At 45.7% G+C, this 27110-nt stretch overlaps 1 protein-coding gene across 1 annotated transcript in view; it reads right to left on the bottom strand.

Moving 5' to 3' along the window:
* The window catches only part of tenm4 (teneurin transmembrane protein 4), a 598174-nt gene that overhangs the window by 450610 nt on the left and 120454 nt on the right, over positions 1-27110 (bottom strand). The window contains 2 exon segments of the mRNA XM_031791303.1: positions 2582-2881; positions 11638-11932. Coding sequence (XP_031647163.1) covers positions 2582-2881; positions 11638-11866 — 529 coding nt within the window. The 5' untranslated portion in view covers positions 11867-11932.

Below are 27110 nucleotides of genomic sequence, written 5' to 3'. Positions count from 1 at the left end.
TGTCTCCTGGGTCGTACACTCTGGTCAGGCTGTAATGGGTCTGTCTCCTGGGTCGTACACTCTGGTCAGGTTGTAATAGGTCTGTCTCCTGGGTCGTACACTCTGGTCAGGTTGTAATAGGTCTGTCTCCTGGGTCGTACACTCTGGTCAGGTTGTAATAGGTCTGTCTCCTGGGTCGTACACTCTGGTCAGGTTGTAATAGGTCTGTCTCCTGGGTCGTACACTCTGGTCAGGTTGTAATAGGTCTGTCTCCTGGGTCGTACACTCTGGTCAGGTTGTAATAGGTCTGTCTCCTGGGTCGTACACTCTGGTCAGGTTGTAATAGGTCTGTCTCCTGGGTCGTACACTCTGGTCAGGTTGTAATAGGTATGTCTCCTGGGTCGTACACTCTGGTCAGACTGTAATAGATCTGTCTCCTGGGTCGTGCACTATGGTCAGGTTGTAATAGGTCCGTCTCCTGGTGGACAAATAGCACAGTGACCAGTGACCCCCATGGATTATTTTCCAAGCAGGGCACAATTACAAGGGCGACCCAAATCCAAATTATTTTAGGTTGGGGAAAACAGAGATAGAATTGTATCGGTCGGGCAGCTTACAACCTAAGAGAAACACTGCACAAAAAGAAAATGGCCATCACTTTCATCTTAAAAATGATGTAGTTGCATACCGGGGTAAATGCCATAGAGTATCACTACCAAATAAATTATTCAACAATTAATAAGAAGTCTCAATATGTAAATTAGTCTCTCTTGAGTCTTGCTGATCTCAAGGACAATGTGGCACAATGCCAATTCAATACATATTTTTAGAGGGCAAAGAGTTAGGAAGAGGAAACAGCATTGAGTTCTAGAATAATTCATCACTACATAATTCAGATTTTAACCCATCGACACTAAACACACATTGATCCGGTATGTAGTAGTTAAGCAGCAGCACATTAACGAGAGCTATAAGACGCTGCTGTTATCTCCTCTAAACTGTGTGACCTTTGACTGTGCTGCGCCCCATTCAGATGGCTGTAATTACCCTTTGACCCCCTGTGCCTTCCCCTATGACATCGACCTACACGGAACACAAATATAAACACAACATGTAACAATTTCATTGATTTTACTGAGTTTACACTTCATATAAAGGAAATCAGCCAACTGAAATAAATTAATTAGGTCCTAATCTATGGATTTCACATGACCTGGGAATACAGATATGCATCTGTTGGTTATAGATACCTTTAAAAAAATATATGGTATGGGCAGGCATAAACTAAGGACAACGAACATAATTGCCTTTCATCGATTGGCAATTTGAATGCACAAAAATACTGCAATAGGATCCTGAGGCCCATTGGCCTCACCACGGGCCTCACCACGGGCCTCACCACGGGCCTCACCACGGGCCTCACCACGGGCCTCAGGATTACGTTGCAGTATTTTTATGCATTCAAATTGCCAATCGATAAAACGCAATTTGGCCGTACTGCCAAATTCTTTAAAACGAAGTTGGAGGCGGCTTATTGGTAGAGAAATAAAACATTACATTATCTGGCAACAGCTCTGAAGGACATTCCTGCAGTCAGCATGCCAATTGCAGGCTCTCTCAAAACTTGAGACATCTGTGGCATTGTGTTGTGTGGCAAAACTGCATACTTTCATTGTCCACAGCACAAGGTTCACCTGTGTAATGTTCATGCTGTTTAATCAGATTATTGATATTCCACACCTGTTAAGTGGGTAGTAGTTCTGTTTATCTGATGGATCCTATGTAGTAGTATGCGCACACACGGTACATCCAGTTCTATCCAAGGTATAATATCCAGTTCTATCCAAGGTATAATATCCAGTTCTATCCAGTTCTATCCAAGGTATAATATCCAGTTCTATCCAGTTCTATCCAAGGTATAATATCCAGTTCTATACTAGATATAATATCCAGTTCTATCCAGTTCTATACTCGGTATAATATCCAGTTCTATCCAGTTCTATACTAGATATAATATCCAGTTCTATCCAGTTCTATACTCGGTATAATATCCAGTTCTATACTCGGTATAATATCCAGTTATATCCAGTTATATCCAGTTCTATACTCGGTATAATATCCAGTTCTATCCAGTTATATCCAGTTCTATCCAAGGTATAATATCCAGTTCTATACTAGGTATAATATCCAGTTCTATCCAGTTCTATCCAAGGTATCATATCCAGTTCTATCCAAGGTATAATATCCAGTTCTATCCAGTTCTATCCAGTTCTATCCAAGGTATAATATCCAGTTCTATCCAGTTCTATCCAAGGTATAATATCCAGTTCTATCCAGTTCTATCCAAGGTATAATATCCAGTTCTATCCAGTTCTATCCAAGGTATAATATCCAGTTCTATCCAGTTCTATCCAAGGTATCATATCCAGTTCATTAAGGTCCTAAAGGTGAAGCAGCCTTACCATTCTCTGTGCTTTCATGTTCAGCAATACATCCATTTCCCATACATCGAATAAGTAGGTAAAGCAACAAGACAGTAGCAAAGCAAGAGACACAAAAGTGGTTATCCTATAGCATCAAGTTGAAAGCTTCAGTTCCCTACCGTTCTCAGTGTTCTCATGCTCGGTGTCTGTGAGTGTCAGATTAGAGTTGGCCCTGCTGGACAGGCAGGAGCTGCGTCCTGACTTGGTGTTGCGACCCCACAGTCTAACAGCGTGCTCCGGGGACATGACCCCATCTGGCTCCGTGTCGGCGTCCGAGCACATGCTCACAGAGTAGTCACGGTGAGGCAGACCCATGCCCAAACCACCACCAGAACCAAGACCCAGGTCGTCACGGTATGACGCCACGTGAGGAGGGAGAGGATCCCCGAAACCAAGGTCTCTGAGAGAGAAATCTGCTCCTGGAGGAGGACAGGTACAATAGACACAGACAGACACAAAACAGACAGAAAGATAGAAAGAGAAGAGAAAAGGTATGCACATTTGCAATTAATCAGTACAATATGGTGTACTGTGAGGTCCATAACATTGTGCAACATCAGAGAGGGGAATGGGACAGTAAGAGCCTACATAATGCTGTAGTTACACAGACTTACGCTGCTTCCACTGCTACTCCTTCCTATACAGTTAACATCCACGGTGTGGCAAAGGCTTTACGAGCAAATGTTCTCAGGTCACCACTCCGCTCATTACAGCTGTGGCCCAAATGGCACCCGATTCTCTACATGGTGCACTATTTTTGACCAGGGCCGATAGGGGCACGATATAGGGAATAGGGTGCCATTTGGGATGCAGACCCTAGAAGGTCATAAGACATCAGGGAAGCATCAGATATAGGTCCCTCCTTATCTCCCCCTGCAGCCTTCCTACTCCTACAGCCCTCCTAACTCCTACAGCCGTCCTAACCCCCACGGCCCTCCCAACCCCCGCGGCCCTCCCAACCCCCGCGGCCCTCCCAACCCCCGCGGCCCTCCCAACCCCCACGGCCCTCCCAACCCCCACGGCCCTCCCAACCCCCACGGCCCTCCCAACCCCTACGGCCCTCCCAACCCCTACGGCCCTCCCAACCCCTACGGCCCTCCCAACCCCTACGGCCCTCCTAACCCCTACGGCCCTCCTAACCCCTACGGCCCTCCTAACCCCTACGGCCCTCCTAACCCCTACAGCCCTCCTAACCCCTACAGCCCTCCAACCCCTACAGCCTCCCAACCCCTACAGCCCTCCTAACCCCTACAGCCCTCCTAACCCCTACAGCCCTCCTAACCTCTACATTCCTCCTAACCCCTACAGCCCTCCTTACCCCTACAGCCGTCCTAACCCCTACAGCCCTCCTAACCCCTACAGCCCTCCTAACCCCTACAGCCCTCCTAACCCCTACAGCCCTCCTTACCCCTACAGCCGTCCTAACCCCTACAACCCTCCTTACCCCTACAACCCTCCTTACCCCTACAGCCCTCCTAACCCCTACAGCCGTCCTAACCCCTACAGCCGTCCTAACCCCTACAGCCGTCCTAACCCCTACAGCCGTCCTAACCCCTACAGCCCTCCTTACCCCTACAGCCGTCCTAACCCCTACAGCCCTCCTAACCCCTACAGCCCTCCTAACCCCTACAGCCCTCCTAACCCCTACAGCCGTCCTAACCCCTACAGCCGTCCTAACCCCTACAGCCCTCCTAACCCCTACAGCCGTCCTAACCCCTACAGCCGTCCTAACCCCTACAGCCGTCCTAACCCCTACAGCCCTCCTAACCCCTACAGCCCTCCTAACCCCTACAGCCCTCCTAACCCCTACAGCCGTCCTAACCCCTACAGCCGTCCTAACCCCTACAGCCCTCCTAACCCCTACAGCCCTCCTAACCCCTACAGCCCTCCTAACCCCTACAGCCCTCCTAACCCCTACAGCCCTCCTAACCCCTACAGCCCTCCTAACCCCTACAGCCCTCCTAACCCCTACAGCCCTCCTAACCCCTACAGCCCTCCTAACCCCTACAGCCCTCCTAACCCCTACAGCCCTCCTAACCCCTACAGCCCTCCTAACCCCTACAGCCCTCCTAACCCCTACAGCCGTCCTAACCCCTACAGCCGTCCTAACCCTACATTTACAAACATTTATAAAAACCTGTTTTTTTCCTTTGTCATTATGGGGTATTGTGATGTCATTACGGGGTATTGTGTGATGTCATTACGGGGTATTGTGATGTCATTACGGGGTATTGTGATGTCATTACGGGGTATTGTGTGATGTCATTACGGGGTATTGTGTGATGTCATTACGGGGTATTGTGTGATGTCATTACGGGGTATTGTGATGTCATTACGGGGTATTGTGTGATGTCATTACGGGGTATTGTGATGTCATTACGGGGTATTGTGATGTCATTACGGGGTATTGTGTGTAGATTGATGAGGAAAACAAATAATTTCATCCATTTTAGAATAAGGTTGTAACATGGAAAAAAGTGGGAAAAATGAGAGGGTCTGAATACTTTCTGAAGTCACTGTATAAAAAAAATTAACATAAAAATCATAATAATGAAATCACTTCTTTGCCCTGAATAGAATCCTCTCGTGGGGGATGATTGTTGTTGTAAGGATGTGATGTGGGGAATAGAATCCTCTCGTGGGGGATGATTGTTGTTGTAAGGATGTGATGTGGGGAATAGAATCCTCTCGTGGGGGATGATTGTTGTTGTAAGGATGTGATGTGGGGAATAGAATCCTCTCGTGGGGGATGATTGTTGTTGTAAGGATGTGATGTGGGGAATAGAATACTCTCGTGGGGGATGATTGTTGTTGTAAGGATGTGATGTGGGGAATAGAATCCTCTCGTGGGGGATGATTGTTGTTGTAAGGATGTGATGTGGGGAATAGAATCCTCTCGTGGGGGATGATTGTTGTTGTAAGGATGTGATGTGGGGAATAGAATCCTCTCGTGGGGGATGATTGTTGTTGTAAGGATGTGATGTGGGGAATAGAATCCTCTCGTGGGGGATGATTGTTGTTGTAAGGATGTGATGTGGGGAATAGAATCCTCTCGTGGGGGATGATTGTTGTTGTAAGGATGTGATGTGGGGAATAGAATCCTCTCGTGGGGGATGATTGTTGTTGTAAGGATGTGATGTGGGGAATAGAATCCTCTCGTGGGGGATGATTGTTGTTGTAAGGATGTGATGTGGGGAATAGAATCCTCTCGTGGGGGATGATTGTTGTTGTAAGGATGTGATGTGGGGAATAGAATCCTCTCGTGGGGGATGATTGTTGTTGTAAGGATGTGATGTGGGGAATAGAATCCTCTCGTGGGGGATGATTGTTGTTGTAAGGATGTGATGTGGGGAATAGAATCCTCTCGTGGGGGATGATTGTTGTTGTAAGGATGTGATGTGGGGAATAGAATCCTCTCGTGGGGGATGATTGTTGTTGTAAGGATGTGATGTGGGGAATAGAATCCTCTCGTGGGGGATGATTGTTGTTGTAAGGATGTGATGTGGGGAATAGAATCCTCTCGTGGGGGATGATTGTTGTTGTAAGGATGTGATGTGGGGAATAGAATCCTCTCGTGGGGGATGATTGTTGTTGTAAGGATGTGATGTGGGGAATAGAATCCTCTCGTGGGGGATGATTGTTGTTGTAAGGATGTGATGTGGGGAATAGAATCCTCTCGTGGGGGATGATTGTTGTTGTAAGGATGTGATGTGGGGAATAGAATCCTCTCGTGGGGGATGATTGTTGTTGTAAGGATGTGATGTGGGGAATAGAATCCTCTCGTGGGGGATGATTGTTGTTGTAAGGATGTGATGTGGGGAATAGAATCCTCTCGTGGGGGATGATTGTTGTTGTAAGGATGTGATGTGGGGAATAGAATCCTCTCGTGGGGGATGATTGTTGTTGTAAGGATGTGATGTGGGGAATAGAATCCTCTCGTGGGGGATGATTGTTGTTGTAAGGATGTGATGTGGGGAATAGAATCCTCTCGTGGGGGATGATTGTTGTTGTAAGGATGTGATGTGGGGAATAGAATCCTCTCGTGGGGGATGATTGTTGTTGTAAGGATGTGATGTGGGGAATAGAATCCTCTCGTGGGGGATGATTGTTGTTGTAAGGATGTGATGTGGGGAATAGAATCCTCTCGTGGGGGATGATTGTTGTTGTAAGGATGTGATGTGGGGAATAGAATCCTCTCGTGGGGGATGATTGTTGTTGTAAGGATGTGATGTGGGGAATAGAATCCTCTCGTGGGGGATGATTGTTGTTGTAAGGATGTGATGTGGGGAATAGAATCCTCTCGTGGGGGATGATTGTTGTTGTAAGGATGTGATGTGGGGAATAGAATCCTCTCGTGGGGGATGATTGTTGTTGTAAGGATGTGATGTGGGGAATAGAATCCTCTCGTGGGGGATGATTGTTGTTGTAAGGATGTGATGTGGGGAATGTCGTGAAAAGGCAAGAGCCTTCATTATATTGTTTTTGGTTACCGTGCTACATGAGCGTCAACAACCATATCGAATAACAGAACATTAAAATGACGCTGAATTGATTCTGTTAGAAACAAATCTCTTTTTTTAATTTGTATTTTTTTAAAATTGCTTAATCATATTGTGACGATACGCACCGCAGAGCACCCATCACAGACATCGGACTCCATTTCTATCAACTGATGGCGCGCCAAACACAGATTGCTAAATGTTTGTTCATGTTACTAGCGTTTGTAACCATATTGCGATTGATAGACATGTGTGATGTAGAAGATCGCAAGAAGTAACCTGTAACATTGATTATTTCAGATGTACGTTACTTTGGGAGAATCTCAATTTGTTTTGCTCGTCTCCTCTCCTCCGTCCACTTTGAAAAACGTCAAAGTTAATAGAAGGAGCAGAGGAGAGGAGAGGAAACAACTACGCTTGTATGAAATTAGAATCCCTGCGCTAGCTCGTCATCAGGTTAATGAGGTTTACAGGGGAGGTATCCCCTGCGCTAGCTCGTCATCAGGTTAATGACATTTACAGGCTCCTGCGCTAGCTCGTCATCAGGTTAATGACGTTTACAGGGGAGGTATCCCCTGCGCTAGCTCGTCATCAGGTTAATGACGTTTACAGGGGAGGTATCCCCTGCGCTAGCTCGTCATCAGGTTAATGAGGTTTACATGGGAGGTATCCCCTGCGCTTTAGCTCGTCATCAGGTTAATGACGTTTACATGGGAGGTATCCCCTGCGCACTAGCGCGTCATCAGGTTAATGACATTTACAGGGGAGGTATCCCCTGCGCTAGCTCGTCATCAGGTTAGTGACGTTTACAGGGGAGGTATCCCCTGCGCTAGCTCGTCATCAGGTTAATGAGGTTTAAGGGGAGGTATCCCCTGCGCTAGCTCGTCATCAGGTTAATGAGGTTTAAGGGGAGGTATCCCCTACGCTAGCTCATCATCAGGTTAATGAGGTTTACAGGGGAGGTATCCCCTGCGCTAGCTCATCATCAGGTTAATGAGGTTTACTGGAGAGGTATCCCCTGCGCTAGCTCATCATCAGGTTAATGAGGTTTACAGGGGAGGTATCCCCTGCGCTAGCTCATCATCAGGTTAATGACATTTACAGGGGAGGTAATGTGTACTGCAATAAAAAGCTAGGAATGTAGCTAGTTGTGCAACACATTTTCTAGATGAAGGATAAGTAGTGTTTTTAAATGTCTGCTTTTCTCCTCCCAGTAAACAACAGCTGATTCAAAAGGGGCAGATTTCAAACCTCCGAAAGATACATTTTAGTAGTAGGGGGACTATCGAGGTGAGGAGAACTACTAACTAAATGACACTCTCCTCAACCACTTTTTCCGGGTAACGGAGGAGAAGAGGACGGAGGAGTCGAGGAGAGGACAGACTTTTATCCCAATTGAGAATCACCCATCGTTTCAGCGACCTGTACTCACCAACGTGGAGTGTTTGTGGACTGATTAGAATGCCGATCACGTTGTCACGGCTCTCGTCGTAATGAGAATCGGACCAAAACGCAGCGTGGTAAGTGTTCATGATTCCTTAATAACCAAAACACTTGAACAAAATAACAAAGTGAGAAAAAAACCGAAACAGTTCTGTAAGGTGCAATAAACTATCCAGAAAACAACTACCCACAAAACACAGGTGGGGAAAAAAGGCTGCCTAAATATGATTCTCAATCAGAGACAACGATAGACAGCTGCCTCTGATTGAGAACCACACCCGGCCAAACACAAAGAAATAGAAAACATAGAAATAAAGAAACTAGAATGCCCACCCTAGTCACACCCTGGCCTATCCAACATAGAGAATACAAGCCTCTCTATGGGGGTGACACACGTGCACTTAGATATCCAGCAAGGTGCAGCACAATCAGTAATTCAATGGTTCATCCGTCCTACAATGTGGAGGACTGTTTTCCTAATATCTTTACTCGTTGAATGTTCAATAGATATATGTTTTAACGTATCACTCATTGATATGATAACTATTGACAAGTATTGATTGTGAAGGTAATGAATAATCTAAATTGATGAACTACCTGTTTTTAACGAGGTAGGTCAATTAACAACAAATTCTTACTTTCAATGGCGGCCTAGGAACAGTGGGTTAAACTGCCTTGTTCAGGGGGCAGATACAACAGATGTTTACCTTGTCGGTTTGGGGATTTGATCTTGCAACCTTTCGGGTTACTAGTCCAACGCTCTAACGACTAGGCTACCCTGACGCCTCTACACTCTAACCACTAGGCTACCCTGCCACCTCTACACTCTAACCACTAGGCTACCCTGCCACCTCTAAACTCTAACCACTAGGCTACCCTGCCACCTCTACACTCTAACCACTAGGCTACCCTGCCACCTCTAAACTCTAACCACTAGGCTACCCTGCCACCTCTACACTCTAACCACTAGGCTACCCTGCCACCTCTACACTCTAACCACTAGGCTACCCTGCCACCTCTACACTCTAACCACTAGGCTACCCTGCCACCTCTACACTCTAACCTCTAACCACTAGGCTACCCTGCCACCTCTACACTCTAACCAATAGGCTACCCTGCCACCTCTACACTCTAACCACTAGGCTACCCTGCCAACTCTACACTCTAACCTCTAACCACTAGGCTACCCTGCCACCTCTACACTCTAACCACTAGGCTACCCTGCCACCTCTACACTCTAACCACTAGGCTACCCTGCCACCTCTATACTCTAACCACTAGGCTACCCTGCCACCTCTACACTCTAACCAGGAGGCTACCCTGACGCCTCTACACTCTAACCACTAGGCTACCCTGCCACCTCTAAACTCTAACCACTAGGCTACCCTGCCACCTCTACACTCTAACCACTAGGCTACCCTGCCGCCTCTACTCTCTAACCACTAGGCTACCCTGCCACCTCTACACTCTAACCACTAGGCTACCCTGCCGCCTCTACACTCTAACCACTAGGCTACCCTGACGCCTCTACACTCTAACCACTAGGCTACCCTGCCACCTCTACACTCTAACCACTAGGCTACCCTGCCACCTCTACACTCTAACCACTAGGCTACCCTGCCACCTCTACACTCTAACCACTAGGCTACCCTGCCACCTCTACACTCTAACATCTAACCACTAGGCTACCCTGCCACCTCTACACTCTAACCACTAGGCTACCCTGCCACCTCTACACTCTAACCAATAGGCTACCCTGCCACCTCTACACTCTAACCACTAGGCTACCCTGCCACCTCTACACTCTAACCACTAGGCTACCCTGCCACCTCTACACTCTAACCACTAGGCTACCCTGCCACCTCTACACTCTAACCACTAGGCTACCCTGCCGCCTCTACACTCTAACCACTAAGCTACCCTGCCGCCTCTATGCTCTAACCACTAGGCTACCCTGCCACCTCCACACTCTAACCACTAGGCTACTCTGCCACCTCTACACTCTAACCACTAGGCTACCCTGCCACCTCTACTCTCTAACCACTAGGCTACCCTGACGCCTCTACACTCTAACCACTAGGCTACCCTGCCACCTCCACACCCTAACCACTAGGCTACCCTGCGACCTCTACACTCTAACCACTAGGCTAACCTGCCGCCTCTACACTCTAACCACTAGGCTACCCTGCCGCCTCTACACTCTAACCACTAGGCTACCCTGCCACCTCTACACTCTAACCACTAGGCCAGTCTGCCATCCCTGTGTTAGGAGGTTGGGCATTAAACCTGTTAATTTGGCTCCTTTTCAGAAGAGTTTAGACTAACATCCCAGGGCTCTTTTCAACTCAGTTGTGTGAGGAAATATTGAGGCTACTCTGCAACCTCTACACTCTAACCACTAGGCTACCCTGCCACCTCTACTCTCTAACCACTAGGCTACCCTGACGCCTCTACACTCTAACAACTAGGCTACCCTGCCACCTCCACACTCTAACCACTAGGCTACCCTGCGACCTCTACACTCTAACCACTAGGCTACCCTGCCGCCTCTACAGTCTAACCACTAGGCTACCCTGCCGCCTCTACACTCTAACCACTAGGCTACCCTGCCACCTCTACGCTCTAACCACTAGGCTGCCCTGCCGCCTCTACGCTCTAACCACTAGGCTACCCTGCCACCTCTACACTCTAACCACTAGGCTACCCTGCCGCCTCTACACTCTAACCACTAGGCTACCCTGCGACCTCTACACTCTAACCACTAGGCTACCCTGCCGCCTCTACACTCTAACCACTAGGCTACCCTGCCGCCTCTACACTCTAACCACTAGGCTACCCTGCCCCCTCTAAACTCTAACCACTAGGCTACCCTGCCACCTCTACGCTCTAACCACTAGGCTACCCTGCCACCTCTACACTCTAACCACTAGGCCAGTCTGCCATCCCTGTGTTAGGAGGTTGGGAATTAAACCTGTTAATTTGGCTCCTTTTCAGAAGAGTTTAGACTAACATCCCAGGGCTCTTTTCAACTCAGTTGTGTGAGGAAATATTGATGATTGTTGCCGAAATGATACTCTCTCTCTCTATTCTCTCCCTCTCTCTCTCCCTGCTGCAGGACAAGGAACCTTCTGAATATCAGTAGGTCTACCGAGTACTGTTCTATTCATTCCCAATGTTGTTCATTTTATTTTAATGTTTTCCCTGAATGAATGAATACACGGTCTGCTCCTCACCTGGCCTACAGAACTCGTCTGCCTCGTGGTGAACCATGTCTTTGACCCGGCTGCCGTAGGCGGCCATCCTGGACTCCTGATCAAAAGCCTTCAGAGTCTCACTGGAGCTGTAACCTTTAGGGTTGACCTTTCCTCCATCCTCGCTGTCCGCTGAGGAGCTGGTGTAACGCCGCTCTGTGTCCCTCCGAGCCGTCAGCGAGCGGTACGGTCTGCGTTCCTTCACTTCCATGGTGGATGCTACTTTGGTCTCTCTTTACACATCAACAGTAACACAGCCAAGTCAGTCACAGTAACTCTGAAACAGAGGAAGAGAAACACAGGTGAGGTGAGTGGAAAGGGACTGTTTGTTTTGTTGGTTGGAGTTTGTTTGTGCCTTTGATTAAGCATGTTTGAAACACCGGTCCTCACACCGAGTGAGGACAATAGGGGTGAGAATTCAATTTGTTTCGGTCTGTAGAAACCCTGTCTTGCTAAATATACCTCTAGTCTAGACTAGATAACCTGCTCCAATGTACCCTGAACAAAAATATAAACGCAACATGTAAAGTGTTGGTGCCATGATTCATGAGCAGAAATAAAAACATCCTAGAAATGTTCCATACGCACACAAAAGCTAAAGCCAAGATAAACCACCTGACAGGTGTGGCATATCAAGAATCATCACACAGGTGCATCTTGTGCTGAGGACAATAAAGTGTGCAGCTTTGTCATACAACACAATGCCACAGATGTCTCAAGTTGAGGGAGCCTGCAATTGGCATGCTGACTGCAGGAATGTCCTTCAGAGCTGTTGCCAGAGAATGTCATGTTTATTTATCTACCATAAGCCACCTCCAACTTTGTTTTAGAGAATTTGGCAGTACGGCCAACCGGCCTCACAACCGCAGACCATGTGTAATGAGTCGTGTGAGCAGAGTGCCCCATGGTGGCGGTGGGGTTATCGTATGGGGCAAACACAAGCTACGGACAATGAGCGTAATTGCATTTTATCGATTGGCAATTTGAATGCACAAAAATACCGTGACGAGATCCTGATCATTTTTTTTTTAAGGTATCTATAACCAACAGATGCATATCTGTATTCCCAGGTCATGTGAAATCCATAGATTAGGACCTAATGAATTTATTTCAGTTGGCTGATTTCCTTTATATGAAGTATAAACTCAGTAAAATCAATGAAATTGTTACATGTTGTGTTTATATTTGTGTTCCGTGTAGGTCGATGTCATAGGGGAAGGCACAGGGGGTCAAAGGGTAATTACAGCCATCTGAATGGGGCGCAGCACAGTCAAAGGTCACACAGTTTAGGGGAGATAACAGCAGCGTCTTATAGCTCTCGTTAATGTGCTGCTGCGAGAGCAGAACCAAATTACCATAGTTATTAACATTAAAATAGGTTGCATCCCAAATGGGACTATATTTCTTATATAATAATATATTATATATATAATCCCATAGAGCCCTATAGGGAATAGGGTACACTACTTTTGACCTGAGCCCATAGAGCCCTATAGGGAATAGAGTACACTACTTTTGACCTGAGCCCATAGAGCCCTATAGGGAATAGGGTACACTACTTTTGACCTGAGCCCATAGAGCCCTATAGGGAATAGGGTACACTACTTTTGACCTGAGCCCATAGAGCCCTATAGGGAATAGGGTACACTACTTTTGACCTGAGCCCATAGAGCCCTATAGGGAATAGGGTACACTACTTTTGACCTGAGCCCATAGAGCCCTATAGGGAATAGGGTACACTACTTTTGACCTGAGCCCATAGAGCGCAATAGGGAATAGGGTACACTACTTTTGACTAGAGCCCTGTAGGGAATAGGGTACACTACTTTTGACTAGAGCCCTGTAGGGAATAGGGTACACTACTTTTGACTAGAGCCCTATAGGGAATAGGGTACACTACTTTTGACCTGAGCCCATAGAGAGCAATAGGGAATAGGGTACACTACTTTTGACTAGAGCCCTGTAGGGAATAGGGTACACTACTTTTGACCTGAGCCCATAGAGCCCTATAGGGAATAGGGTACACTACTTTTGACCTGAGCCCTTAGAGCCCTATAGGGAATAGGGTACACTACTTTTGACCTGAGCCCATAGAGCCCTATAGGGAATAGGGTACACTACTTTTGACCTGAGCCCATAGAGCCCTATAGGGAATAGGGTACACTACTTTTGACCTGAGCCCATAGAGCCCTATAGGGAATAGAGTACACTACTTTTGACTAGAGCCCATAGAGCGCAATAGGGAATAGGGTACACTACTTTTGACCTGAGCCCATAGAGCGCAATAGGGAATAGAGTACACTACTTTTGACTAGAGCCCATAGAGCGCAATAGGGAATAGGGTACACTACTTTTGACCTGAGCCCATGGAGCCCTATAGGGAATAGGGTACACTACTTTTGACTAGAGCCCTGTAGGGAATAGGGTACACTACTTTTGACTAGAGCCCTATAGGGAATAGGGTACACTACTTTTGACTAGAGCCCTATAGGGAATAGGGTACACTACTTTTGACTAGAGCCCTATAGGGAATAGGGTACACTACTTTTGACCTGAGCCATTAGAGCCCTATAGTGAATAGGGTACACTACTTTTGACCTGAGCCCATAGAGCCCTGTAGGGAAAAGGGTACACTACTTTTGACCTGAGCCCATAGAGCCCTATAGGGAATAGGGTGCCATTGGGACACGGAGAGTATGAACAACACACTTCAAGGATGAAATATAAATTGCCTGCATTTGCCTGCATTAAAGTAAGGTTACGCTTTTATGTCGGTAAAAAAAAACGAATTATACACACACACTACACACACACACACACACACACACACACACACACACACACACACACACACACACACACACACACACACACACACACACACACACACACACTATGCAAACCCACACTCAGAATATAAATATTATTACCAACAAATACAAAAACCTCAAGAAAACACACACAACTGTTTAAAAAGTTTAAAAACTGAATTGGTCAGCGAATACAACAGCTGCAGATGCTAACTTACAAACCAACAGCTGCAGATGCTAACTTACAAACCAACAGCTGCAGATGCTAACTTACAAACCAACAGCTGCAGATGCTAACTTACAAACCAACAGCTGCAGATGCTAACTTACAAACCAACAGCTGCAGATGCTAACTTACAAACCAACAGCTGCAGATGCTAACTTACAAACCAACAGCTGCAGATGCTAACTTACAAACCAACAGCTGCAGATGCTAACTTACAAACCAACAGCTGCAGATGCTAACTTACAAACCAACAGCTGCAGATGCTAACTTACAAACCAACAGCTGCAGATGCTAACTTACAAACCAACAGCTGCAGATGCTAACTTACAAACCAACAGCTGCAGATGCTAACTTACAAACCAACAGCTGCAGATGCTAACTTACAAACCAACAGCTGCAGATGCTAACTTACAAACCAACAGCTGCAGATGCTAACTTACAAACCAACAGCTGCAGATGCTAACTTACAAACCAACAGCTGCAGATGCTAACTTACAAACCAACAGCTGCAGATGCTAACTTACAAACCAACAGCTGCCGTTTTAAAGAAATACAAAAAATACATAAAAAATAAGAGATAAGAAAAACAAATAATTAAAGTAAATAACAATAAGCCCAGTTCTGATGTCCAGAAGCTCTGTCCGGTCATCAGAGACGGTAGCGGCAACATCATGTACAACAAAACAAGTTACGAACAACACATTTGTTTTTTTAAATAGCATGGTTGGTTAAGAGGTGATGAAACGGCAGCCGTCCAGGAGCCAATCTCCAAGAATTACCACGTCTAAACCTTTTAATACTGTGTTGTTCTCTTCCATGGAAATGGAGAATGCTACTATTAATATGAATGGATAACTGCCAGTATTGATATGAATGGATAACTGCTACTATTGATATGAATGGATAACTGCCAGTATTGATATGAATGGATAACTGCTACTATTGATATGAATGGATAACTGCCAGTATTGATATGAATGGATAACTGCTACTATTGATATGAAGGGATAACTGCTAGTATTGATATGAATGGATAACTGCCAGTATTGATATGAATGGATAACTGCTACTATTGATATGAAGGGATAACTGCCAGTATTGATATGAATGGATAACTGCTACTATTGATATGAATGGATAACTGCCAGTATTGATATGAATGGATAACTGCTACTATTGATATGAAGGGATAACCGCTAGTATTGATATGAATGGATAACTGCTACTATTGATATGAAGGGATAACTGCTAGTATTGATATGCATGGATAACTGCCAGTATTGATATAAATGGATAACTGCCAGTATTGATATGAATGGATAACTGCTACTATTGATATGAAGGGATAACTGCTACTATTGATATGAATGGATAACTGCTACTATTGATATGAATGGATAACTGCTACTATTGATATGAATGGATAACTGCTACTATTGATATAAATGGATAACTGCTAGTATTGATATGAATGGATAACTGCTACTATTGATATGAAGGGATAACTGCCAGTATTGATATGAATGGATAACTGCTACTATTGATATGAAGGGATAACTGCTACTATTGATATGAAGGGATAACTGCCAGTATTGATATGAATGGATAACTGCTAGTATTGATATGAATGGATAACTGCCAGTATTGATATGAATGGATAACTGCTACTATTGATATGAAGGGATAACTGCTAGTATTGATATGAATGGATAACTGCCAGTATTGATATGAATGGATAACTGCTACTATTGATATGAAGGGATAACTGCCAGTATTGATATGAATGGATAACTGCTACTATTGATATGAATGGATAACTGCCAGTATTGATATGAATGGATAACTGCTACTATTGATATGAAGGGATAACCGCTAGTATTGATATGAATGGATAACTGCTACTATTGATATGAAGGGATAACTGCTAGTATTGATATGCATGGATAACTGCTAGTATTGATATGCATGGATAACTGCCAGTATTGATATAAATGGATAACTGCCAGTATTGATATGAATGGATAACTGCTACTATTGATATGAAGGGATAACTGCTACTATTGATATGAATGGATAACTGCTACTATTGATATGAATGGATAACTGCTACTATTGATATGAATGGATAACTGCTAGTATTGATATGAATGGATAACTGCTACTATTGATATGAAGGGATAACTGCCAGTATTGATATGAATGGATAACTGCTAGTATTGATATGAATGGATAACTGCCAGTATTGATATGAATGGATAACTGCTACTATTGATATGAATGGATAACTGCTAGTATTGATATGAATGGATAACTGCTAGTATTGATATGAATGGATAACTGCCAGTATTGATATGAATGGATAACTGCTACTATTGATATGAATGGATAACTACCAGTATTCGCATGCATTGCAGTGTTTCCATTTCTCTTCTCTAAACACTGAACACCAAAGCATAGAACAGCATGAACCACTAGCAGGATCTATTTTGACAAAATACGGCAACAACACAACTTGCTTCTCCCATAAAGTTCACGATCCTAGACCCCCCCCCCCCCCCCTCCCTCACACACACATATAAATGTTTATGTGGCCAATAGAACTGCCTTGGCTCCAGGGGCTCTCAGAGGCAGGATTGTCCTGTTTACCAGGTGTGAATCGTCACCTGATACTCAACAAACCAATGGAGAGATATCGCCCGGGTAAAGGTGGATAAAATCAGACTCGTTCATAATCTGGAGACTAAACTTACAATGATTAAAAACCTTTAACCGATTTATATTTAGAATTATAAAACGTATTTAATTCCTTTAATATCCCTTATCACACAGCCACAGAAGGATCCGTTTGATATAGTTTGATATGATGGATCAGCATCGTGTTGATATAGTTTGATATCACAGGAGAAAACCTTTTTTCCCCCTTGTTGTTCTACCTCACTTGAGTAGCTAGCTACACTGTATGTGAATAATTAAGGTCTTGCTGTGAAGCAACATGATTGACTTCAGTCCTTCATCTATTCTGAGTAAAGTCAATCATATCAGGTATGTCTGTGTGAAATCAAGACAATGTGAATCAGCTGAAACGTAAAAGCAGAACCTCAACCCATCTCTAAGGTCCAGACTCAAAAACATCACTAGCAGAACCTCAGCCCATCTCTAAGGTCCAGACTCTAAAACATCACTAGCAGAACCTCAGCCCATCTCTATGGTCCAGACTCAAAAACATCACTAGCAGAACCTCAGCCCATCTCTAAGGTCCAGACTCAGAATAATCTCTGCATGGCAAGAAGCACTCCACCCTTGGCAGGCTATCACATGGGTTGCTTCCCAAATGGCACCCTATTTCCTATACTTTTGACCAGGATACATAGGGCTCTGGTCAAAAGAAGTGCACTGTATAGGGAGTAGGGTGCCATTTGGGATGCAGATTTGGTGTGGGACTGGGAGACGGAGCTATTGAAGGGGCTTAAGGAATGTCAATGTGGATTTCTGAAGTTGATTAGCAGCTAGGTCATTGTTTTGTTTTCCCTAAGGCTTACTTAAGGTTGGAACATTTCCCAACCTGATTCTTCCTTAAGGTGGGACCATTTCCCAACCTGATTCTTCCTTAAGGTGGGACCATTTCCCAGCCTGATTCTTCCTTGAGGTGTGACCATTTCCCAGCCTGATTCTTCCTTAAGGTGGGACCATTTCCCAGCCTGATTCTTCCTTGAGGTGGAACCATTTCCCAGCCTGATTCTTCCTTAAGGTGGGACCATTTCCCAACCTGATTCTTCCTTGAGGTGGGAACATTTCCCAGCCTGATTCTTCCTTAAGGTGGGACCATTTCCCAGCCTGATTCTTCCTTGAGGTGGGAACATTTCCCAACCTGATTCTTCCTTAAGGTGGGAACATTTCCCAGCCTGATTCTTCCTTAAGGTGGGAACATTCCCCAGCCTGATTCTACCTTAAGGTGGGAACATTTCCCAACCTGATTCTTCCTTAAGGTGGTAACATTCGTTTCATGACTAGAGGCCGAGGTCCCTCTGTCCAGATCAAGTGTGTCACATAGGTACATTATAAAGTGTGACTGTGTCCCAAATGGTACCCTATACAGTGCACTACTATGGGCCCCGGTCAGATGTAGTGCACTACATAAGGAATAGGGCCATGGTCTAAAGTAGTGCACTACATAGGGAATAGGGCCCTGGTCTAAAGTAGTGCACTACATAAGGAATAGAGCCCTGGTCAGATGTAGTGCACTACATATGGAATAGGGCCCTGGTCAGATGGAGTGCACTACATAGGGAATAGGGCCCTGGTCAGATGGAGTGCACTACATAGGGAATAGGGCCCTGGTCAGATGGAGTACACTACATAGGGAATAGAGCCCTGGTCTAAAGTAGTGCACTACATAGGGAATAGGGCCCTGGTCTAAAGTAGTGCACTACTAGGGAATAATGCAGATTGATTGATTCAAGTCAAGCGAAGGTGCATAGATGTTCCCTTCATACTGCCTTAGATGTTCCCTTCATACAGCCTTAGATGTTCCCTTCGTACTGCCTTAGATGTTCCCTTCATACAGCCTTAGATTTTCCCTTCGTACAGCATTAGATGTTCCCTTCATACTGCCTTAGATGTTCCCTTCATACTGCCTTAGATGTTCCCTTCATACTGCCTTAGATGTTCCCTTCATATTGCCTTAGATGTTCCCTTCATACAGCCTTAGATGTTCCCTTCATACAGCCTTAGATGTTCCCTTCATACAGCCTTAGATGTTCCCTTCGTACAGCCTTAGATGTTCCCTTCGTACAGCCTTAGATGTTCCCTTCACACAGCCTTAGATGTTCCCTTCATACTGCCTTAGATGTTCCCTTCATACTGCCTTGTTGTTTTTGGCAGAGAAACACAGAGACAGTCTCTGAATAGTGTATTAGTCTCGGAGCAGCTGGACAGAGCGTGAATCTATGCTGGATTCTATCAGGCCCTTCCTTCTTTAACAAAGTCTTTACAGAGGGTATCTTTGTTGAGTTTTAGGGGTCACCTTTTGTAGTCTGACAGCTGAAAAGATGGCAGTGATTAATGACCAAGGAACCTCAATACCAGGACCTCCACAACTACCACCATTCACACACACACACACACACACACACACACACACACACACACACACACACACACACACACACACACACACACACACACACACACACACACACACACACACAAGCACACACACACAAGCACACACACACACACACACAAGCACACACACACACACACACACACACACACACACACACACACACACACACACATTCTGAAGTTTGAAGAGACGTTCTGTGAGTCTGTAATGTTTTATTTCCAAAGGGCTAGTTGGTTTCAATGGGCTGGTTGGTTTCAATGGGCTAGTTGGTTTCAATGGGCTGGTTGGTTTCAATGGGCTGGTTGGTTTCAATGGGCTGGTTGGTTTCAATGGGCTGGTTGGTTTCAATGGGCTGGTTGGTTTCAATGGGCTGGTTGGTTTCAATGGGCTGGTTGGTTTCAATGGGCTGGTTGGTTTCAATGGGCTGGGTGGTTTCAATGGGCTGGTTGGTTTCAATGGGCTGGTTGGTGGTTTCAATGGGCTGGTTGGTTTCAATGGGCTGGTTGGTGGTTTCAATGGGCTGGTTGGTGGTTTCAATGGGCTGGTTGGTTTCAATGGGCTGGTTGGTGGTTTCAATGGGCTGGTTGGTTTCAATGGGCTGGTTGGTGGTTTCAATGGGCTGGTTGGTTTCAATGGGCTGGTTGGTTTCAATGGGCTGGTTGGTGGTTTCAATGGGCTGGTTGGTTTCAATGGGCTTGGTGGGTTCAATGGGCTGGTTGGTTTCAATGGGCTGGTTGGTGGGTTCAATGGGCTGGTTGGTGGTTTCAATGGGCTGGTTGGTTTCAATGGGCTGGTTGGTGGTTTAAATGGGCTGGTTGGTTTCAATGGGCTGGTTGGTGGTTTCAATGGGCTGGTTGGTTTCAATGGGCTGGTTGGTTTCAAAGGGCTGCTTGACCCGGCCACATTGACCCTGCAGCCATCACGTCTCTTTTGCATATTCTGTTCCTGTTCATTCTGAATTGGCTGGTATGCTGTGAGGTGCACCATGGGAGAGACAAGGCTCCCTTTCACTGGAGCAGCAGGCCATATAACCACTACTACTGTCCTGTGTAGGGAATAGGGTGCCATGTGGATCATACATAAGATGTTATGTCATCTCTGTGTCCTGCAGGTCTTCACCGGTCAAATAACACAACAACGCTGCTGCTCCTTGTTTTTTGGGGGGGTTGTCCTCTACGGGGATTTAGACAGGAAGAGAGAGAACAAAACTATCTCTGACTGTGAATATAGATCATGCAAAAAGAATAGGAAAAACAGTATTGTGCTTTTTAACTGCAGTTCAGGCAGCTGTATTTGATCTGGCCATGTTCCCTCCGAGACCTATTGAATATGTATATTTGATATCAGCTGTCAGAGTCTTCATCCCAAAATGGCACCCTATTCCCTATACAGAGCCCTATGGGCATGGGTCAAAAGTAGTGCACTACATAGGGAATAGGGTGCCATTTGGGTCGTAGTCCCTTCATTTCTCTGCCACCGTACTATAAGGAGATCTGGTATAGTCAGTCAGAGGCACGTGGCTTTGACTTCCACCTATAAACAGGATTTAATTCAATTTGGTATTAGAGGATTTGTAAAAAAACATTGGCAGGTTTCTAACCCTGAAACTCCAGAACCAAGAAAAGGGTAATTCTCCAATGTCATATTAGCCCATAGAAACTCATAGAGTTGGTAACTCATATTAGCCCATAGAAACTCATAGAGTTGGTAACTCATATTAGCCCATAGAAACTCATAGAGTTGGTAACTCATATTAGCCCATAGAAACTCATAGAGTTGGTAACTCATATTAGCCCATAGAAACTCATAGAGTTGGTAACTCATATTAGCCCATAGAAACTCGTAGAGTTGGTAACTCATATTAGCCCATAGAAACTCGTAGAGTTGGTAACTCATATTAGCACATAGAAACTCATAGAGTTGGTAACTCATATTAGCCCATAGAAACTCATAGAGTTGGTAACTCATATTAGCCCATAGAAACTCATAGAGTTGGTAACTCATATTAGCCCATAGAAACTCATAGAGTTGGTAACTCATATTAGCCCATAGAAACTCATAGAGTTGGTAACTCATACATCACAATCAAGACCTTTGATAGAGAATTGTGTTATTGATCTAAAAGACATTTATGAAAATAACTTGACTTTCTACTCTAAGCCAATGGAGGGAATATGCCATGGGGAACCATAAGGACTGAGGAAAGGGTTGAAAAGGTTGAACACATCAAGACTCCATTAGAACTGCTCTTTACAAAGGGAGATGAGAAATGACTATCGATGGTTTGAAAATCTAAAGAATAAAGATATGAATCGCTTGCTATTGTTTCACAAAGACAAAGACTTCTCTAAAGCTTCAAGCTGCAGAGCTGTGAATTCAGCTGTTGCTGAGCTCTGCACACAAAGGGCCAGAGAGAGATAGAGAGAGACAGAGAGAGAGAAAAAGAAAGATAAAGAAAGAGAGAGTGATAGAAAGGAGGAGAGAGAGGAGGAGAGAGAGAGAGGAAGAGAGAGAGAGAGAGAAGAGAGAAAGAAAAAGAGAGACAAAGAGAGAGCGAGAAATAGAGAGAGAAACAGAGAGACAGGCAGAGAGAATAAAGCCCTTAAATTGAATTGAGAGAGAGGGAGAGAGAGAGAGAGAGAGAGAGAGAGAGCAGTACAGAGAAAGATATCCAGAGAGAGATCGAGAGAGAAGCTAACGGCATACTCTATCTAGCAATGATACAAAATCGATTGAAGTTTCAATAGACAAAAGAACATCAACGATTGGTCTGTTCTATTTTCTACTTTCAACACATTTGTGAAGACTACACCCCCCCCCCCAGAAAGATCAGCTAAATACTGGTTCTCACTGCGCACCAATAAGAGGTAACAAAACAACAGTCTGAATATATTAGACAGCTAGTTATTAAAGGACCTCCCCCCCCTGGAAAACAGAGGCAACGTGTTACTGAATGGACTATCCTGGAGAAATAAATACACTGACATCAAAGGAAAGCTGTAGGGGTCCTGTAGTAGCTACATGGGGTTAGGGTCCTGTAGTAGCTACATGGGGTTAGGGTCCTGTAGTAGCTACATGGGGTTAGGGTCCTGTAGTAGCTACATGGGGTTAGGGTCCTGTAGTAGCTACATGGGGTTAGGGTCCTGTAGTAGCTACATGGGGTTAGGGTCCTGTAGTAGCTACATGGGGTTAGGGTCCTGTAGTAGCTACATGGGGTTAGGGTTCCTGTAGTAGCTACATGGGGTTAGGGTCCTGTAGTAGCTACATGGGGTTAGGGTCCTGTAGTAGCTACATGGGGTTAGGGTCCTGTAGTAGCTACATGGGGTTAGGGTTCCTGTAGTAGCTACATGGGGTTAGGGTCCTGTAGTAGCTACATGGGGTTAGGGTCCTGTAGTAGCTACATGGGGTTAGGGTCCTGTAGTAGCTACATGGGGTTAGGGTTCCTGTAGTAGCTACATGGGGTTAGGGTCCTGTAGTAGCTACATGGGGTTAGGGTCCTGTAGTAGCTACATGGGGTTAGGGTTCCTGTAGTAGCTACATGGGGTTAGGGTTCCTGTAGTAGCTACATGGGGTTAGGGTTCCTGTAGTAGCTACATGGGGTTAGGGTCCTGTAGTAGCTACATGGGGTTAGGGTTCCTGTAGTAGCTACATGGGGTTAGGGTTCCTGTAGTAGCTACATGGGGTTAGGGTCCTGTAGTAGCTACATGGGGTTAGGGTCCTGTAGTAGCTACATGGGGTTAGGGTCCTGTAGTAGCTACATGGGGTTAGGGTTCCTGTAGTAGCTACATGGGGTTAGGGTCCTGTAGTAGCTACATGGGGTTAGGGTTCCTGTAGTAGGACAGGTTGTAGTGGTAGTCTATAGTGAGGTTGAACAGAACAGGTTGTAGTGGTAGTCTATAGTGAGGTTGAACAGAGCAGGTTGTAGTGGTCTATAGTGAGGTTGAACAGAGCAGGTTGTAGTGGTAGTCTATAGTGAGGTTGAACAGAACAGGTTGTAGTGGTAGTCTATAGTGAGGTTGAACAGAGCAGGTTGTAGTGGTAGTCTATAGTGAGGTTGAACAGAGCAGGTTGTAGTGGTCTATAGTGAGGTTGAACAGAGCAGGTTGTAGTGGTCTATAGTGAGGTAGAACAGAGCAGGTTGTAGTGGTCTATAGTGAGGTAGAACAGAGCAGGTTATAGTGGTAGTCTATAGTGAGGTTGAACAGAGCAGGTTATAGTGGTAGTCTATAGTGAGGTTGAACAGAGCAGGTTGTAGTGGTAGTCTATAGTGAGGTTGAACAGAGCAGGTTGTAGTGGTCTATAGTGAGGTTGAACAGAGCAGGTTGTAGTGGTCTATAGTGAGGTTGAACAGAGCAGGTTGTAGTGGTAGTCTATAGTGAGGTTGAACAGAACAGGTTGTAGTGGTAGTCTATAGTGAGGTTGAACAGAGCAGGTTATAGTGGTAGTCTATAGTGAGGTTGAACAGAGCAGGTTATAGTGGTAGTCTATAGTGAGGTTGAACAGAGCAGGTTATAGTGGTAGTCTATAGTGAGGTTGAACAGAGCAGGTTGTAGTGGTAGTCTATAGTGAGGTTGAACAGAGCAGGTTGTAGTGGTCTATAGTGAGGTTGAACAGAGCAGGTTGTAGTGGTCTATAGTGAGGTTGAACAGAGCAGGTTGTAGTGGTCTATAGTGAGGTTGAACAGAGCAGGTTGTAGTGGTAGTCTATAGTGAGGTTGAACAGAACAGGTTGTAGTGGTAGTCTATAGTGAGGTTGAACAGAGCAGGTTGTAGTGGTAGTCTATAGTGAGGTTGAACAGAACAGGTTGTAGTGGTAGTCTATAGTGAGGTTGAACAGAGCAGGTTGTAGTGGTAGTAGTAGTGTATAGTGAGGTTGAACAGAGCATGTTGTAGTGGTAGTAGTAGTGTATAGTGAGGTTGAACAGAGCAGGTTGTAATTTCTGTTTGACTTCGGCGATGTCATTTACAAAATAGGCTCCAACACTCAACTCAGCAAACTGGATGCAGTCTATCACAGTGCAATCCGTTTTGTCACCAAAGTCCCCACTACCCACCACTGCGACCTGTATGCTGTCGTTGGCTGGCCCTCACTACATATTCTTCACCAGACCCACTGGCTTCAGGTCATCTATAAGTCTTTGCTAGGTAAAGCTCCGCCTTGTCTCAGCTCACTGGTCACCATTAGACCCATTACACCCACCCATAGCACGCACTCAAGCAGGTATATCTCACTGGTCATCCCTAAAGCCAACACCTCTTTGACCGCCTTTCCTTCCAGTTCTCTGCTGCCAATGACTGGAACGAATTGCAAAAATCGCTGAAGTTGGAGACTTATATCTCCCTCACTAACTTTAAACATCATCTATCTGAGCAGCTTAAACATCATCTGTAAATAGTAATAATAAATCCAACTAACTACCTCACTCCCATATTGTTTTCATTGTTATTTTTTGTTGTTATCATCTGCACATCACTCCAGTGTTAATTTGCTAAATTGTAATTACGTGCTGCTGCTCCAGTTTCAACTGTTCTGCCTTATTATTATACGACCATGCTGGTCATTTATGAACATTTGAACATCTTGGCCATGTTCTGTTATAATCTCCACCCGGCACAGCCAGAAGAGGACTGGCCACCCCTCATAGCCTGGTTCCTCTCTAGGTTTCTTCCTAGGTTTTGGCCTTTCTAGGGAGTTTTTCCTAGCCACCGTGCTTCTACACCTGCATTGCTCCCACTCTGTTGATAATGGTGACCCTGGCTGTGACCCCACTCTCCATTGATAATGATGACCCTGGCTTTGACCCCACTCTCCGTTGATAATGGTGACCCTGTCTCTGACCCCACTATACGTTGATAATGCTGACCCTGGCTCTGACCCCACTCGCCATTGATAATGGTGACCCTGGCTTTGACCCCACTCTCCATTGATAATGGTGACCCTGTCTCTGACCCCACTCTACGTTGATAATGCTGACCCTGGCTCTGACCCCACTCTCCATTGATAATGGTGACCCTGGCTTTGACCCCACTCTCCATTGATAATGGTGACCCTGGCTTTGACCCCACTCTCCATTGATAATGGTGATCCTGGCTCTGACCCCACTCTCCATTGATAATGGTGACCCTGGCTTTGACCCCACTCTCTGTTGATAATGGTGACCCTGGCTCTGGCCCCACTCTCCATTGATAATGGTGACCCTGGCTTTGACCCCACTCTCCATTGATAATGGTGACCCTGGCTTTGACCCCACTCTCTGTTGATAATGGTGACCCTGGCTTTGACCCCACTCTCTGTTGATAATGGTGACCCTGGTTCTGACCCCACTCTCCATTGATAATGGTGACCCTGGCTCTGACCCCACTCTACGTTGATAATGCTGACCCTGGCTCTGACCCCACTCTCCGTTGATAATAGTGACCCTGGCTGTGACCAACCTCTCCTGGGGAATCGGGATACGCAAAAAACACATTTGACATGTGTAAAATAGGACAAATATGAGAACGACCACATTACAATGACATATCTGGGAGGAGGTAGAGAGAGGTGCCTGGGAGGAGGTAGAGAGACGTGCCTGGGAGGAGGTAGAGAGAGGTGCCTCGGGGGAGGTAGAGAGAGGTGCCTGGGAGGAGGTAGAGAGAGGTGCCTGGGAGGAGGTAGAGAGAGGTGCCTGGGAGGAGGTAGAGAGAGGTACCTGGGAGGAGGTAGAGAGAGGTGCCTGGGAGGAGGTAGAGAGAGGTGCCTGGCAGGAGGTAGAGAGAGGTGCCTGGGAGGAGGTAGAGAGTTGCCTGGGTGGAGAGATGTGTAATATAAATGCTAATCATCTGCTATTTTCTTCAAACAATTAGCAGTGCTGGTGTTGAGTGTTGCTATTCAAGACCATAGCACATCAATTTACCCAGCGAAGTCTGCAACAACGCCCACCCAATCCCCCACCCATTCCCCCACCCAATCCCCCACCCATTCCTACAGCCATTCAACAGATTCAACAGAAAGGTGTGTCAGCTGTCTTAATGCAGGATGCATGTGTGTGTGTGTGTTGTGTGTGTTGTGTGTGTGTGTGTGTGTGTGTTGGGGGGAAAGGTGGGGGGGGGCATAAAATGCATAACGTAAACAAAAGTAGCCTGGGACCAGTGGACTGGCCAGCCTTCTCCCTGCTCCCGCCCGCCCTCCCTCCCTCCCTCCCTCCCTCCCTCTCTCTCTCTCCCCCTCTCTCTCTCTCTCTCTCTCTCTCTCTCTCTCTCTCTCTCTCTCTCTCTCTCTCTCTCTCTCTGTCTCTCTCTCTCCCTCTCCCTCC

The sequence above is a fragment of the Oncorhynchus kisutch genome, linkage group LG15 (genome assembly GCF_002021735.2).
Source record: "Oncorhynchus kisutch isolate 150728-3 linkage group LG15, Okis_V2, whole genome shotgun sequence".
NCBI classification, from domain to species: Eukaryota; Metazoa; Chordata; class Actinopteri; order Salmoniformes; family Salmonidae; genus Oncorhynchus; species Oncorhynchus kisutch.
Note: the sequence above shows the minus strand (reverse complement) of the source record. Positions and strands in the feature narration are given on the sequence as shown.